The following is a 13,200-nucleotide window of genomic DNA, read 5'->3' as shown; positions in this document are numbered from 1 at the left end:
GAAGTTCAGTGCTGAATTCTAGACCAAAAAAAAAAAAGGGAAAAAAAAAAGACTTTAGCCAAAACTATGTGTTTCCAGTTATGTTTTGCTTTTCATAAAGTCAAAAATGTAAATCTAGAACTATGTAGCAGACTTTTAAAGACATTCAAACTATCTCATCAAAAATCAGACTTGTTTCAGCTGATTCTTCCCACCTGTTTCGCTTTGGTGCAAGAAAGTGGTTTGAATATTTGAGTGATCCACCAGAAGAGAGGAGTTTGAGATTCCATTCTGCCTTGAGCACTGCTTAGAAAGGAGAAATGGCCAGCAGAGTGCTTGGTTGCAGTGTTAGCTAAAGCCTGCAGGGGATTTAGGTCTTTGTTGTCCTCACTCCTAGCCCTGTTATTTGGTGGGATATGAGGAACTCCATCTGCAGAGCTTTGGCCAGGAGCTGCGGGGGTTCCCTTTGGCCTCTTGCCTGGAGCACAGCTGAGAAAAGAAAATGCAAGGTGCTATGAGGGCATGGTCCTGAGTTTGTTTATTTGAGTAATGCTACATCTACATGTACTCACACAGTGGAACTGGGGCAGCATTCCTTAACTTCTGCATCGATTTACTAACCAAGAGACTGATTTTGCTGCTAATGAGCCACGGATGGGCTCCATTAATCTGCAACTCCTAAACTTATTGCTTACAAGCCACAGGCCAGATGAGGGCTACGTGGAATGTCAATGCTTATAGCTCCATTTGGCATGTTAACTAGTGAGCTGCATTTCTATTTGGGTTATAGGCTGTACTGCGTGAATCTCAGTCCTTGTCCTCTCTTGAGCAAAGCCTGCCAGTTGTGTGATTATAATTATATACTGCAATTTGGTTTGAGCTGATTATCTGAGCCTCCAATGAGTTGTGGAGCTGATCTTTCTCTGCTGGTCAAAAACAAGAGCAAAAAGATGCAGACACACTTGAATATTAACAGCATGCTGAAGTTCTCACCTCAGTTGCTACAGAGAATGGAGGGGTTTAAAACTTGCACTGCTTTTATTGCTCATACTCCACTTTTTTATGGTAGTGGTTTTACATGGTAAAATCTGCTAGGCCTCTTACTGACCATCTCTCCCAAAATGTTAGTTCCCCCAGTGGTAGAGAATTCCAGTGTGGTTTTTTTTTTTAACCACTGAAGCAGATGAAATCTGTGGCTTTGCCCCTTCAACTTGTACGTGTGCAGTTCGTGATAATGAGGGAGAATCTGAGGATCAGTGGGAGTGGAATGCTGATTCCTGAGCTGTGTTTGTGACCTGTTGGTTGAGCACCAGAGAGGGAATTGGGAAACTGTGATCGGAACACCTTGGTCCTCCAAGGCCTTTACCACCAGCATAAGGAACGATCTCAGGGTGTGCTGTGTGGACAACAGGGATATGAGCCAGCGTAAAGGAATTTAATCTCTCCTGTTTCTGAAGGCTCGTATGACATGAAAGATGTTAAATAGTTTTAATCTCATTCCTTATTTTTTTTCTTGTTTGCAGAATCCTTAAGAAATCAAGCACGTTGATTTTTTTAATTGCTTTCTCATGTGTGTGGTTTCCAGCTTGCCTGATAAATGCCACTGGAGCTAATGGGACTCTTCATGTATACTTAAAGTCAGATGTGTGCTTTGCTGAGCTTATTTTTGCTTGAATGTCTTGTAGTGATAACAGCAATTACAGAGCTTTGATTCAATTATTACCTAGCTTCACACAGTGAAATTGCGCATCCCTCGACTTCCTGGTGCATGAGACCCTAAAACATTGACTAATGAGATAAAGGGGCAATCTTTGTGCTAGGTGATGCGACAGGGGATGTTCAGCAGTAGGATCAGCTGTTGTGTGCTCAGTCACCAGGTTCTCTGCTGACTTACTGCAGCATTTCTTTCACTTAGTTTGAGATGTGTTTCTGCTTTGCTGTACCTCAACAGTGTGAAGAGTTGCTCTGCTGGACTTTGGAGAACTTGGGTCAGGTTGTCCTTACAGACTGGTTTGTTCTGATAGAGCTGTTCAGCTCTGTGGGTCTTAAAATGTCGGTAGTTGTGAGTGAAAGCAAGGTGCTTGAACTTAGTCAGCTGTTTGGGGTCACCATGCTTAAAATCGGGTTAATAAGATGTTAATGTCTGTGCAGATAATAATAGTTTCTGCAAGGCTTCATTCATTAATATGGGAAAATGGGGTTGAAGTTCAAATAGTTGTGTTATCTATGTCAAATATTGCATGTCAGAACAGCTTACTTTGATCTGTGGTACTGACAGAAATTAATCCAAGATGATAAAGTATCTTTTTGTTTGTTTGTTTAAGGTTCTAAATGTCTGTATAATGTTCTTCTATTCCCTTCTAGCTGACTGACTGCAGCAGCTTGCCATGAAATTTCAGTAAGGTAGAGATTGCTGATGCATCCATAAACAACTTCTTGGATCTGGGGGCTGCCTCTTAATACTGGTGCTAGTTGTTTGGAGCTCTGGTTGCTTGTTCTTTCACATGCTAATATGGGCCATTTCTAGTTTTCAATCATCTGAGTGTATTAAATGTGCCTCTAATTATTTATTTCCATCCTGTACATGTGCAAAAGATGTTTGTTAGTAAAATCTTGGGTTTTGACCAGCTACAAATCAAATTTACCCATGAGAGAAGTTGGTAAGTTTTGGGTAAATTGCTTCAGGAGCAGCATGTGTTAGGAATAAGAGGAAAAGATTTCGAGCTAAACCTTCCATTTAATTACCCTGTTGCAAACAATGGGTTGCTGAGTGACAAAATTGATGCAGTTTCAATTACTGGGACAATTATGGTGTAGAAAATTGTTGCCAGTGGGTTTAAGAATTTATACTGCACTGACAAGCAAGTAATTCAGGTAATGGGCAGTACAGCAGTCCATAAAGATGAAGGCAGCCCAACTCACTGAGCTGAAATAAACCCTTCCTCCTTTTTTATAATCACAAAAATAACCAAAAGCCAAGGCTTCAGAAAAGGTTTTCATGAGAGTTTCCATCAAAGATTTATGGGCAGAAGTAGAATGTAAAGAATGTTTTTTTTTTTCATGTGCACAGTTTCTCATATAGAGAATTCACCACATTGTAAGACCAGATTCTTATGGACATACGTGGTTAGTATGGGGTGCTTGCTCTATAGTCAGGGACCAGTTTCACCATAATGCTCACACTACAATCATAGAATCATTAAGGTAGAAAAAGACCTTTGAGATCCTCTGGTCCAAGCTCAGCCCACCCCCACATGCCCACTAACAACATCTGTCAGTGCCACATCTCCACGTTTCTTGAACACTCCAAGGATGGTGGCTCCCCCACCTCCCAGGACAGCCTGTCAGTGCATTACTGCTGTTTCTGAGAAGAAATTTTTCCTAATACCCAACCTGAGCCTCTCCTGGTGCAACTTAAGGCTGTTACCTCTTGTAAACTACAGCTGAAGGGAATCCTGTGCTTTGTGAAAGAATGGAGTAGCCACTAAAAAATGGAAATTGCTTTTCTCTCTCTAAGAGCTGGGTGTTGGTATGGCATAATAATTTGTCAGAAGAAAATCTGATGAACTCATGTCAATAAATGAATGTTATGTTACCAGTACTGAATTCATCACAATATTCCGTCTCCTTTAGTTGTGTTCAAGATGCTTAATTTCTCTAAAGTTATGTTTATCAGGGGAGAAATTCTTAATGAATTTGATGTGTATGTAATCTGCTATCTCTTGAACTTAGTACCGGTTGTAGGGAATGCTTATAGTCATAAAGCCCTTGAACTCACACTTCTCTGGGCTGTCTGCTGTTGGTGACTTGTGGGGTTGATCCCGCTCTTAGTACTGGACGTGTTTCCCTTTCCCTTCATTGAGGGACTTCCCAGAGGTAAACAGAAAAGAGTTGGATGAGGCTTTGTGTGAAACCTGGTCTTTGAATTGGTGCTTAGTTTTCTTCTGCGTGGCATGGGGACAGGAGTGGAAGCTTTCACAGGGCTGAAGATTACAAATGAGTTAAGAAGTGACGCGAGCAGCATCTCAGGTGCTCAGCCATAGCCTCAGGTTCCAGCAGGACTGTCCCTCTTGGCTCTTGCTGCACTCTGGGAGGACGTGGGTCTCCAGCAGTCTAGCACCACATCACATCTGCCAAGCTCCTGTTTGGAGCTCTCAGAGGCACAGGGTGCTTGTGGGTGCACACCTGAGTTGCTACAAGGTGACCCCATGTTCCGGGAGAGAAGGGAAGCTGTGATTCTTAGTAAAGGCTTTATTATTTCCCTAGAGCACAGAGTCAAACTGATCATTTATGATTGCTCTTCCTTTTTTAACCTCTGTTCAGCCTTCAGCTGTAATGACTTAGTGAAAGGAGAAAATAGTGTTTTCAATTAAAGGCTACTTATGTAACGACCCTATTTTGAATGCTAATTCATGAATTACTGGAAGCTGACAGCGTCGCTTTTTAATTTTTCTCAGCCACTTCAGCACATAATTTTAATTGAAATCGTTCAGGGTTCTTTTGCTAATATCTTTCAGAGATGCTGAAAGTATCTGTCAAGTAAATTTCTGTCTCTTGCTGCATTTAACTTCTGTTGAGAACGGTCCATTTTGTCAGATCAAAGTGTTGCAGAATTAAATGCCTATCTTCTTTCTTTCCTCCCTTCCAGCAGAAGTAACACTGAAGTGTAACAGAAAAGATAATTTGTCTAACTTGTCTATAAGTTTTCAGTGCTTTATCTTCACAGTTGGTTCAACATGGCCATAGCAATGATCTGACTTTACTGGACAGAAACAGAAAGGAAAACAAATGTTTCTTCATAGTAACTTGACCTTAAAATACTGCAAGCACCATCCATCCTCTTGTGTTATTTGTGTTATTTTCAAATTGAATCACTCAGCACATCAGGTCAAAAAGTCAAAGGGTACCATTTCTTCTCCCTGATAGAAGAATGGAAGACTTTGATTGGCACAAGCGTTTGCTGTTTTTTTTTGTTTGTTTGTTTTGTTTTTTTTTAAATGTAATTCTAGGGCTTGCTAAGCACCTTCACTTCAAAGGTGTTTAAATGAGAAATTACTTTGTGTGGAAAATACTTGCCACTTTCCACCCATGGCAGTCATCAAATTACTTCTATTTTCTAGGGAGACTGGAAGGTGGGTCTACAGTTCATTTTTAATAAAAATATGGTTTCTTTGTTGTATTCTTTTCTCACTGATGTGTGTAGGTGAAATTCTTCCCCTTCCAGGAGGGGCATATTTAGGTCCATCGCTGTCTTAGCAGGGCTGACAAAGATTTCAGGCTTTGGTCCAACAGCAGTATATTCTGAGGTCAGTTCAAGTTCTGCCTAACTGAAAAATATAGCAATAAATGTCACATCCTTATTTCCAAATGATAAAGAATTATTGTGTGGAGGACTGCTGTGGAGCTGTCAGTGGTATGCTGTCAGGGTGGTATGCAGGCTTCTTCCTATGCTCATCAGCTGGTAAGGGGAGGCAGCAATGTGCAGTGGCATTAGACCTAGGGGAGATGTTGCACTTCTGTACAGCTCTGAGATGTTTCTCTATTTCTTTTCCATTTCCTCTTTTTTTTTTTTTTTTTTCCAGTTTTTATTTAAATGTTTGAATGAAACAAGTGTTTGACAAAAAAAAAAAACATCTCAGTAAAAGAGCAAGAGGTACTCTAGAGTCACCAGTGCCTGGTTGTTGGAATTTGCAGGGATAAGGGCATTTTGGGATGCACAAGTTGTAAATTTGAATGGATTAAGACTGACTGTGTGCCTCATATCTCCTCCTGCAGTTTCCATTTCTTTTAGTGTCCCTCACCTCTCACTGCACCTCACACTGCATCTCAGGCTAGAAAACATGCCCCCCAGAAGTTCTATCAGATGAGCACTCTCCTATGGAGAGTTTTAGTACAAATGGAAATTGTTTTGTTGATGAATTTATTGAAACCTCTCTGGAACAGGCTGCCCAGGGGGGTGGTGGAGTCACCAACCCTGGAAGTGTTCAAGAAATATTTAGATGTAGTACTGAGGGATGTGGTTTAATGGGAAATATTGGTGATAGGTGGATGATCAAACTGGATGATCTTAGAGGTCTTTTCCAAACTTGGTGATTCTATGAAACAGGAAGTGATTTTTACCTGAAAGGCAATTTATTATAGGCACGTTGCACATTAATTGAGATAATCTCCAGCAATGATGATAAACGGGGATGATCAGTGATTGTACTTTTAATGCTGTTCTGACTGGAAAAGCAATTTGGGCTCCACTTAGATCTCAGTAATGAAAACTGGGTAAAGTAATAAGAGATTTCATTTTGTGAATGAATTGACAATGCAAATACCAGGATTTTTAATTTATGCTTAAGTGGAGTAATGGCTACTCATTCTGATGCATCATTAGTCATATTGCTTTTTAATAAGGGTTTCACTTTCTTTTTCTGGTTAGCTCCACACTGATAGCCAAGTCCAATGAATGTATAAATGTTTGAGAGGTCTGATAAATATGCATCACTACTCTATTTTAATTTAAAAAGAAGAAAAAGCAATTTTCCTTCTAAGGCCAAAAAAAAAAAAAAGAGCTTTTGCTTTTAGTTCAAGAAAAATAAATAGTGCAGAACTGTGACTGTTAAGTTGTTGCAAAAACGTCTCAATGCAATTTGAAACACATTCTAAAAAGTGCAGAAGTAAAACTGCGTTGAGCGGAGTGCTCCTGAAAGAGACTGGCTGTCCTGCTGACAGCAATAGGAAAAGTAGGAAACCGTACTGACAACAGGAGGAAAAAATGGTTCTTTGGTCATCTCCAACACAGATGAATAATGGAAAGCGATGATTTTTCTAGCCCTACTGAATTCACCCTACGCCCCATTCCTCTTCTGAGCATTTCTCTGTCCAGCCTTTTTGTTTCTTAAGATTTCTTTTCTATTCTTTGTTTGCTCCTCTTTTTTTTTTTTTCTTTTTTTCCTTCCTACTCTTTAATTAAGGGCTCGTTTTGATGTTCATTGAACTTAGCGGGGATCTTTCCATCAAACTGAGTGTGTTAGATCAGATTCATCAGCATTAGTTGCTGAAACAACCTAACAATAGTTTTGTCACACACAAATTCACTGTCATAAATGGGATTTGTTTAAAAAAAAGCAATTGAACTAATCCATTAGGAACACTTGTTTGAGCAGAGTTTTGACTGTATCTGTGTATTTACCAACACAATTTGAATCAATTTAAGCCAAATTGAAATTAAAGCATATTTCTGCTTACAGGCAGGAGTACAGGTCAGTTAAATCAGTTTAAACTAGCATGATTTTAACCAAAGTGGTGGTGTGTGTTGACCAGAGCTAGATCTGGTGACCTTGCTTCCTTTGCTGGCATTTTGACTTCCTATGGGGATGACCTGTAGTGTGTTGAAACACATGCTAGATCTAATATAGGCTATAACCCCTTGAGATTTTGGGGCAAGAGGACAAGTTCCTGGGAGACAGAAGCAAATGAACACCTCGTCTCTTTTGCATGCCTGTTTCCACACTCGTATTTCCCACAAGCACATGGCATGCTGCATGTCTCATGCAGTTTGCAGAAATCTGAAGCAACAGGAATGAATTTGAGAGTCTAAATACCAACGAGGCAGAGCATGGAGCTGAGGTTTGCAATGTGTGGCCTTGGGGTCTCCAGTACATGGCTGTATCCTCACATTTTCTCTATGTTGGTTTCTGCTGCCTTTCCTGTGCCTGTGTGAGAGCCTGTTCATTCCAGAGACTGGGAAGGGTGCGAGAGGGGCGCACTGAAGGAGCAGGCAGCAGAGACCTCTCTTGGGGTTGCTGCTCCTGGTGCCGTAAGGAGTGAAGAAGTGGCTGCATGGGCAGTGGAAGCAGAACCAGCTGGGTTACGATCCTTTCAGTGTCACCACCAGGAAACTCTTACGTATGACATATCTGAGACGTTACCAAGAAAACAAGGGTCTGCTCACCATCTTTCTTTCTAGCCTTCTACCCTTCCTTTGAAAGTATTTACCGTGGTGAAGAGAACTCATTTTTGTTCTGGTGTTCCTGTGTACAGAAGGAGTTGGCTTCTTCTGCACTTTTTTTTGTTTTGTTTTTGTTCTGGGATCTGTTGTGAAATGCAAACAAATTGTAGGCCTTGTAAATCCAAGGAATCCTAGATATCCCCTAAGCTAAAATCATGCCTCTATGTGAAATACAGCAGTTCCTAGGATGTCAGGTGATGGAGGGCTAGCATCCATTTCTCATGATGACTTTCTTGAGAACTGTCCTCCTCACAGCTTGTAAAATGAAAGAAATAGGATGTGTGGGTCAGAATGCTTGTAGAAAAAAAGACATTTTGAGATAAAAACAAAAGCTTAACTAGCACTAAGCAAACCATCTGGCTACAAGAAAAGGTTTCTGACACCAATAGAAAATGATGTACCCACTCTGAATGCATTGATTCTTCTCTGTACAATGGGAGTGAGAAACAAAGACAAACTTTCCGTATTTCTGAGATCTGTATACAGCCACCGTCCCTAAAGCCTTGGTTATGGTCAGGCCTTTGGGGTTACTGAGGGTTTTCTTGTATACAGTTGGGCTGATTTATGAGACTTGCTGTTAAATTTTATTGCACCAGTGGTTTTTCTTTGGTTCTTTTGAAGTGGAAAACATCATTTCTCCAGCAGATGCAAGTCAGAAGTCTTAATGGAACGTAAAAATCTAAAAGGTCATGCTTTTATGGCTTTAAAATGAGGGAAAGTGCATTGCTTTATGCTCTTAAAAAAATGTGAAGTTAATGAGGATATTTATTGTTAATAAAAAGATAAAATCTTCTCCCAGGTCCTTGATTTTGGCTACTTGTATGTTGATGATGTATGGGCGTGCTTTCTTAAAGGAGAAACTCCTCTTGTTTGAAGACCATCCCATTTCAGAACAACTGAGTGAGAGAACAGATAACATGAGGCAGATATTATTGTCCTGATGTTATTCAGCACTCCCCAACACCTGGTGCTTCTTTTTGAGTGCAGTTGATTGCATCTATCTGCATGGTTTGTTGAGTCATGCTGTCTACCTTTATTTATATGGCTCCACTTAAGTCTTGTGGTTGCAAGCTAATTTATAACCAAATAAGAAACTGTTGCTTTCACACTCCTTTTGCAGGCTTAAATGAGTTACAATAGCACTGTTTACAAACTCTCATTGCTCTCCACCTGTGGGAGACTGGAATAGCTGATGTTGCTTTAAAAAGATCCAGAAAATATCTCCTGGTGGATTTACGTCTTTAAAGGTGGTTCTAACTAGCACAAGCTTGGGTAAAATTAAAATGCCTTCTCACTCTGTCGTTTAGTGGTGTAGACTTTGAGAGTTTCACCTCCAGCTGCTTGCAAATGCTTCTCTAGGTGTGGGCACGGGAACGGCTTGTATCATAATGGTCAGTTGAGCTGTTGTTGCAGGGAGAAGTTATGGGAACAGCTGGTGATTGTGGGAAGAGGTAATCCAGAAGAAAGGAGGTAACTTTCATTCTTGCTAATACAGCCTGTCCCATTTTCTTTTTGTCTTTGCAGCAGTCCAGCACTGGGGATTTGAGGACTCTGAGGAAAGGGTTGTCCCCATACCACTCTGAGTCACAGCTGTCCTCACTGCCACAGTATCAAGATGCCCTGCAAAACGTAAGAGCCCTTTCTTTGTCTGTGTGTGTAAGAGCCAGAGCTTTCCTGGGGGGTGGGTATGACCTGCACGCAGGGATTCAGGGAGCAGCTCTCTCTGAAAGCTGGCCCTGGAGCCAGATTAAAGGTGCAGCTGTTGGGAGGATGGAGAGCCCCTGGAAATATTGAACTTTACCTCTTAAAATTTTGACTGATTAATTTTCCTGCTCAGATTTTTTGGCTGACGGTTACTGTTGTGCATGTTTTTAAGCAAGGGTGAGCCTTGTTACACCTGCCTCTCCTTCTTCATAAATATCCTTTATGTGCACTGTTAAGAAGCTCCTCTTAGGTGACATAAAAATTGTTTTGCCAATGCAAAGTCAGGATTGCTTTAGTGATTAAATTCTCAAGACTTTTGTTTCAGGTTTTTCTGTAGCACAAATGAGGTTTTATGTTTCCCAAGATTTGCCCGCGTTGCTTCTTCTCAGATGACAGAGGAATCTTGATTAGAGGCATAGAAGGCTCTTGCAAGAGATAAGTGCTGTGCTGCTGTGTCAGGGCTTCTCCCTGCTGCCCTGCAGTGCACAAATGACCGTTGTCCAGATGTTTGCCTCGGTGCCTGAGACACCACCTGTGTTGCTGGCAGTTGTATTTTGGCTGCCCACTAGGGTAAAAGTCATTAAGTCATTCTGTATATCAGCATTCCTCTTACAGCTGTAAACAAGAAGGGCGGAGGAAATAATAATTTAGGGGAGACTTCTTAAGTAAAACTCCATTCAGTGTGAGAACCCAGAATGAATGAAGAACCTTGATGTAAAAAAAATAAATAAAATCCAAACAAGACAAAACCATGTAAACGAAGTGGGAGTTTGAATATCCTCTTTTCTTTTTTCCCCATGTAGCAGTCAGGGAACTTTACAAAGAGATCACAGTTGTTTTGTCCTGGTGGCTGTGTGGGTACTGCCATTCATCACTGCTCACTAGAGCCCAGTGCTTCCCTCTGCTTTCCTCCATGACCTGGGAGGAAGTGTCAACTCCTGTCAATGTCTGTAGGAAGGGCCAGGTGCTGTGTGACACCTTCACCCATCTTTGGGGACAGATGATCAAACAGCTCTGAATCCATGTTGTCTGGAATACTATGTAGCCATTTCTAAGTTTTATTCCTACTGAAATCCCTTGGCTTTGGGTCTTGATATAGAACCATAGAATTGTTTGAGTTGGAAGGGACCCTAAAAGGTAATCTAGTCCAACTCTCCTGCAGTGAACAGGGATGCCTACCACTCAGTCAGGTGCTTGGGGCCCTGTCCAGCCTGACCTTGAGTGTCTCCAAGGACAAAGCATCTACCATCTCTTTAGGCAACTTGTTCCAGTACCTCACCACCCTTATAAAAACTTATTCCTTATATCCAGTCTAAATCTCTCCTCTTTTAGTTTGAATCCATTTCCCCTTGTACTGTATGTGTTTCCTCTGTGGCTCAACCGTATGGATGCACAGCACTTTAAATGTGCTATTGCACTCTGATCTGATGTGGTGTAGGAAATTGCTCCATAGGAGTCTCAGATTGGTGGCTGGAGAGCACAGAGAAGGTAAAACTTATCCAGCACGGAGGTTTTCTGGAGTTTTAATAGTACCCAGCAGGAGTTAGTGACGTGAAGTTCTGTTTGTTGACATTGTTTAAGGAGCCTGCATTGCATGTTCGTATGGACCCACCTGTGGTTAGTGAGAGGTAACTGGCATTACCTATCAGTGCAGCTATGGATCAGGACTGGGATCCTCCCATGACCATGTGTAGCTTCTTTCATCTCTCCGCACCTCCTTTTTTCCCTTAAAGGGACTGGGTGGGTAATGACCCACTCTGTAACATGATTTTCAGGCATTTCTTTATCACTAAGCTCAATAGTGCTAAGTGCTCCAGGATCCTCCAGAGATGCATACTAAAAGGCAGTGTTTAATTTTTGGAACGCTATGGCATTGCTGGAGAGTTCATCTAATAATTGCTGGCTACATTTCTGACTAGGGAGAATGAATGAGGGGGAAAGGAAATTCCCCATCCACATGAGGCTGTTATTTTGTTACTGCTAATCACATTTCAGCAGCTCGTGCTGAGGGACAGAGTCTCAGTTTCTAGTTTCTGGAGCATTCAATATCTCTGTAGAAAAGCTGAGGATGAATGCTGGGGCATGGCTCAGAATTGCATCCTTTCTCTGATCCTTTTGCTGTCTGCCTCCTCTGGAGTGTTGCAACAGCCTGTGCAAATGTGCAGCCCCTGAACTGGTTCATATTCCTGCCCGCTGCCCTGTGGCCATGCCAGGCACATGTTGGTGCTCAGGGATGTGAGAGCAACCTGAAGGCTACTCATGCTCCTGTGGGTAGAGGTCTTCACATTGGGTAAGCTCATATATCAGCTGCCTGGAGGAACCACGAATCCGCATTGACATGAACCACCAGTAAGGGTGAACCAGCTTGTTGTTGGCAATTGGAACTAGCTTAGCTGATTGAGATTTAAAATGTACTAGCACTGATAATTTGATTTTAACAAGACTCCTTCCTTGAGTGGAAATAACTGTAGATTTTTGTAATGGAAATGTTATGTTTACTGAGCTAGGGATGCCGGAATGGCCTGTGCTGATAATGAGAGAGACAACTGGCAGCAAACAACTGAGTAAACAGTGAAGGATGTGTGGTTTGCATCCGGACCAGGAGGTCTGCGCTGTGATAAGGCCACAGCACAGATAGCTCATCCTTAGAATTGTTCCCTGATAAGGGAAGGATGGCAGCAAGGTTACACCATGGAGGTGCCATTGTGCTTCCTTTTGTTCTAAAGGGGTGGCTTAGATAAGGTACCCAAAATGAGGGAAAGAACACAACAGGCAGCAGCTTCCTAGGATTTATGAGGGTGAGTAAGCAAGACTGAGATAAAGATCAGCCCATAACAACCATTCACTCGTGAGGCTTGTAAAATATCTGTCCAAAAAAACCAGTTCTCTGCCATCAATGAGGAGGAATGCCAGAGCTGTCATTAAGACAACTGGTGTCCCTTGTCCTCTGTGTTACACAGTGACTCTGAGCAGGCACCTCTTGGTGAGTGAGTGTGAGTTTGTAGTTGTGTGCTGCTCATGGCATTTGTCTCCAGTGACTGTTTCTTTCAAAGAACAAAACCCAGATCTGAGACTGAGCTCAGGCTGCGCAGCAGCTTTCTGCTCACCTCAGCTCCTGCTGCCTGTCGGACTAATTCCCTTAATTTCCACCACACTGTCACTCCCAGCCACGTTTGTGCTTTGCAAAGATGCTTCTGAGGTGAGTATTCCATTTACCATATGGCACGTACGTTGAGATAAAAACAAACCCAAATATTGATGGTGTGGAGGTGTAAGGAGAAGCCGTTGGATGAGGTGGAAGTGGATGACAAAGGCTCTTTGGCTGATGTTTTGCCTGCCTGCTGCTCCTGCGGTACATGGCTTAGTGGGCATGGTGATGATGTGTTGATGGTTGGACTAGATGATCTTAGAAGTATGTCTAACCTTAATGATTCTATGATTCTGTTATTTGGTAGAGGCAGCGAGAGATACACAGTAGCTAAACTGGACCTCTTCTGACAGCCCTGTATTCTTCTAGC

The 13,200-nt window shown here is 41.9% G+C and overlaps 1 protein-coding gene across 2 annotated transcripts in view; it reads left to right on the top strand.

Annotated features, from left to right (window-relative positions):
- CCDC85C (coiled-coil domain containing 85C) overlaps positions 1-13,200 on the top strand; it is a 101,640-nt gene that overhangs the window by 68,726 nt on the left and 19,714 nt on the right. For both annotated transcript variants that reach the window (XM_048950201.1, XM_048950200.1), the window contains exon 3: positions 9,503-9,607. In XM_048950201.1, coding sequence (XP_048806158.1) covers positions 9,503-9,607 — 105 coding nt within the window. The remainder of the gene's footprint in view (positions 1-9,502; positions 9,608-13,200) is intronic.

This window comes from Lagopus muta, chromosome 6 (genome assembly GCF_023343835.1).
Source record: "Lagopus muta isolate bLagMut1 chromosome 6, bLagMut1 primary, whole genome shotgun sequence".
Lineage (NCBI taxonomy): Eukaryota > Metazoa > Chordata > Aves > Galliformes > Phasianidae > Lagopus > Lagopus muta.
The sequence above is the reverse complement of the archived record's forward strand: the minus strand, read 5'-3'. Positions and strand labels throughout refer to the sequence as shown.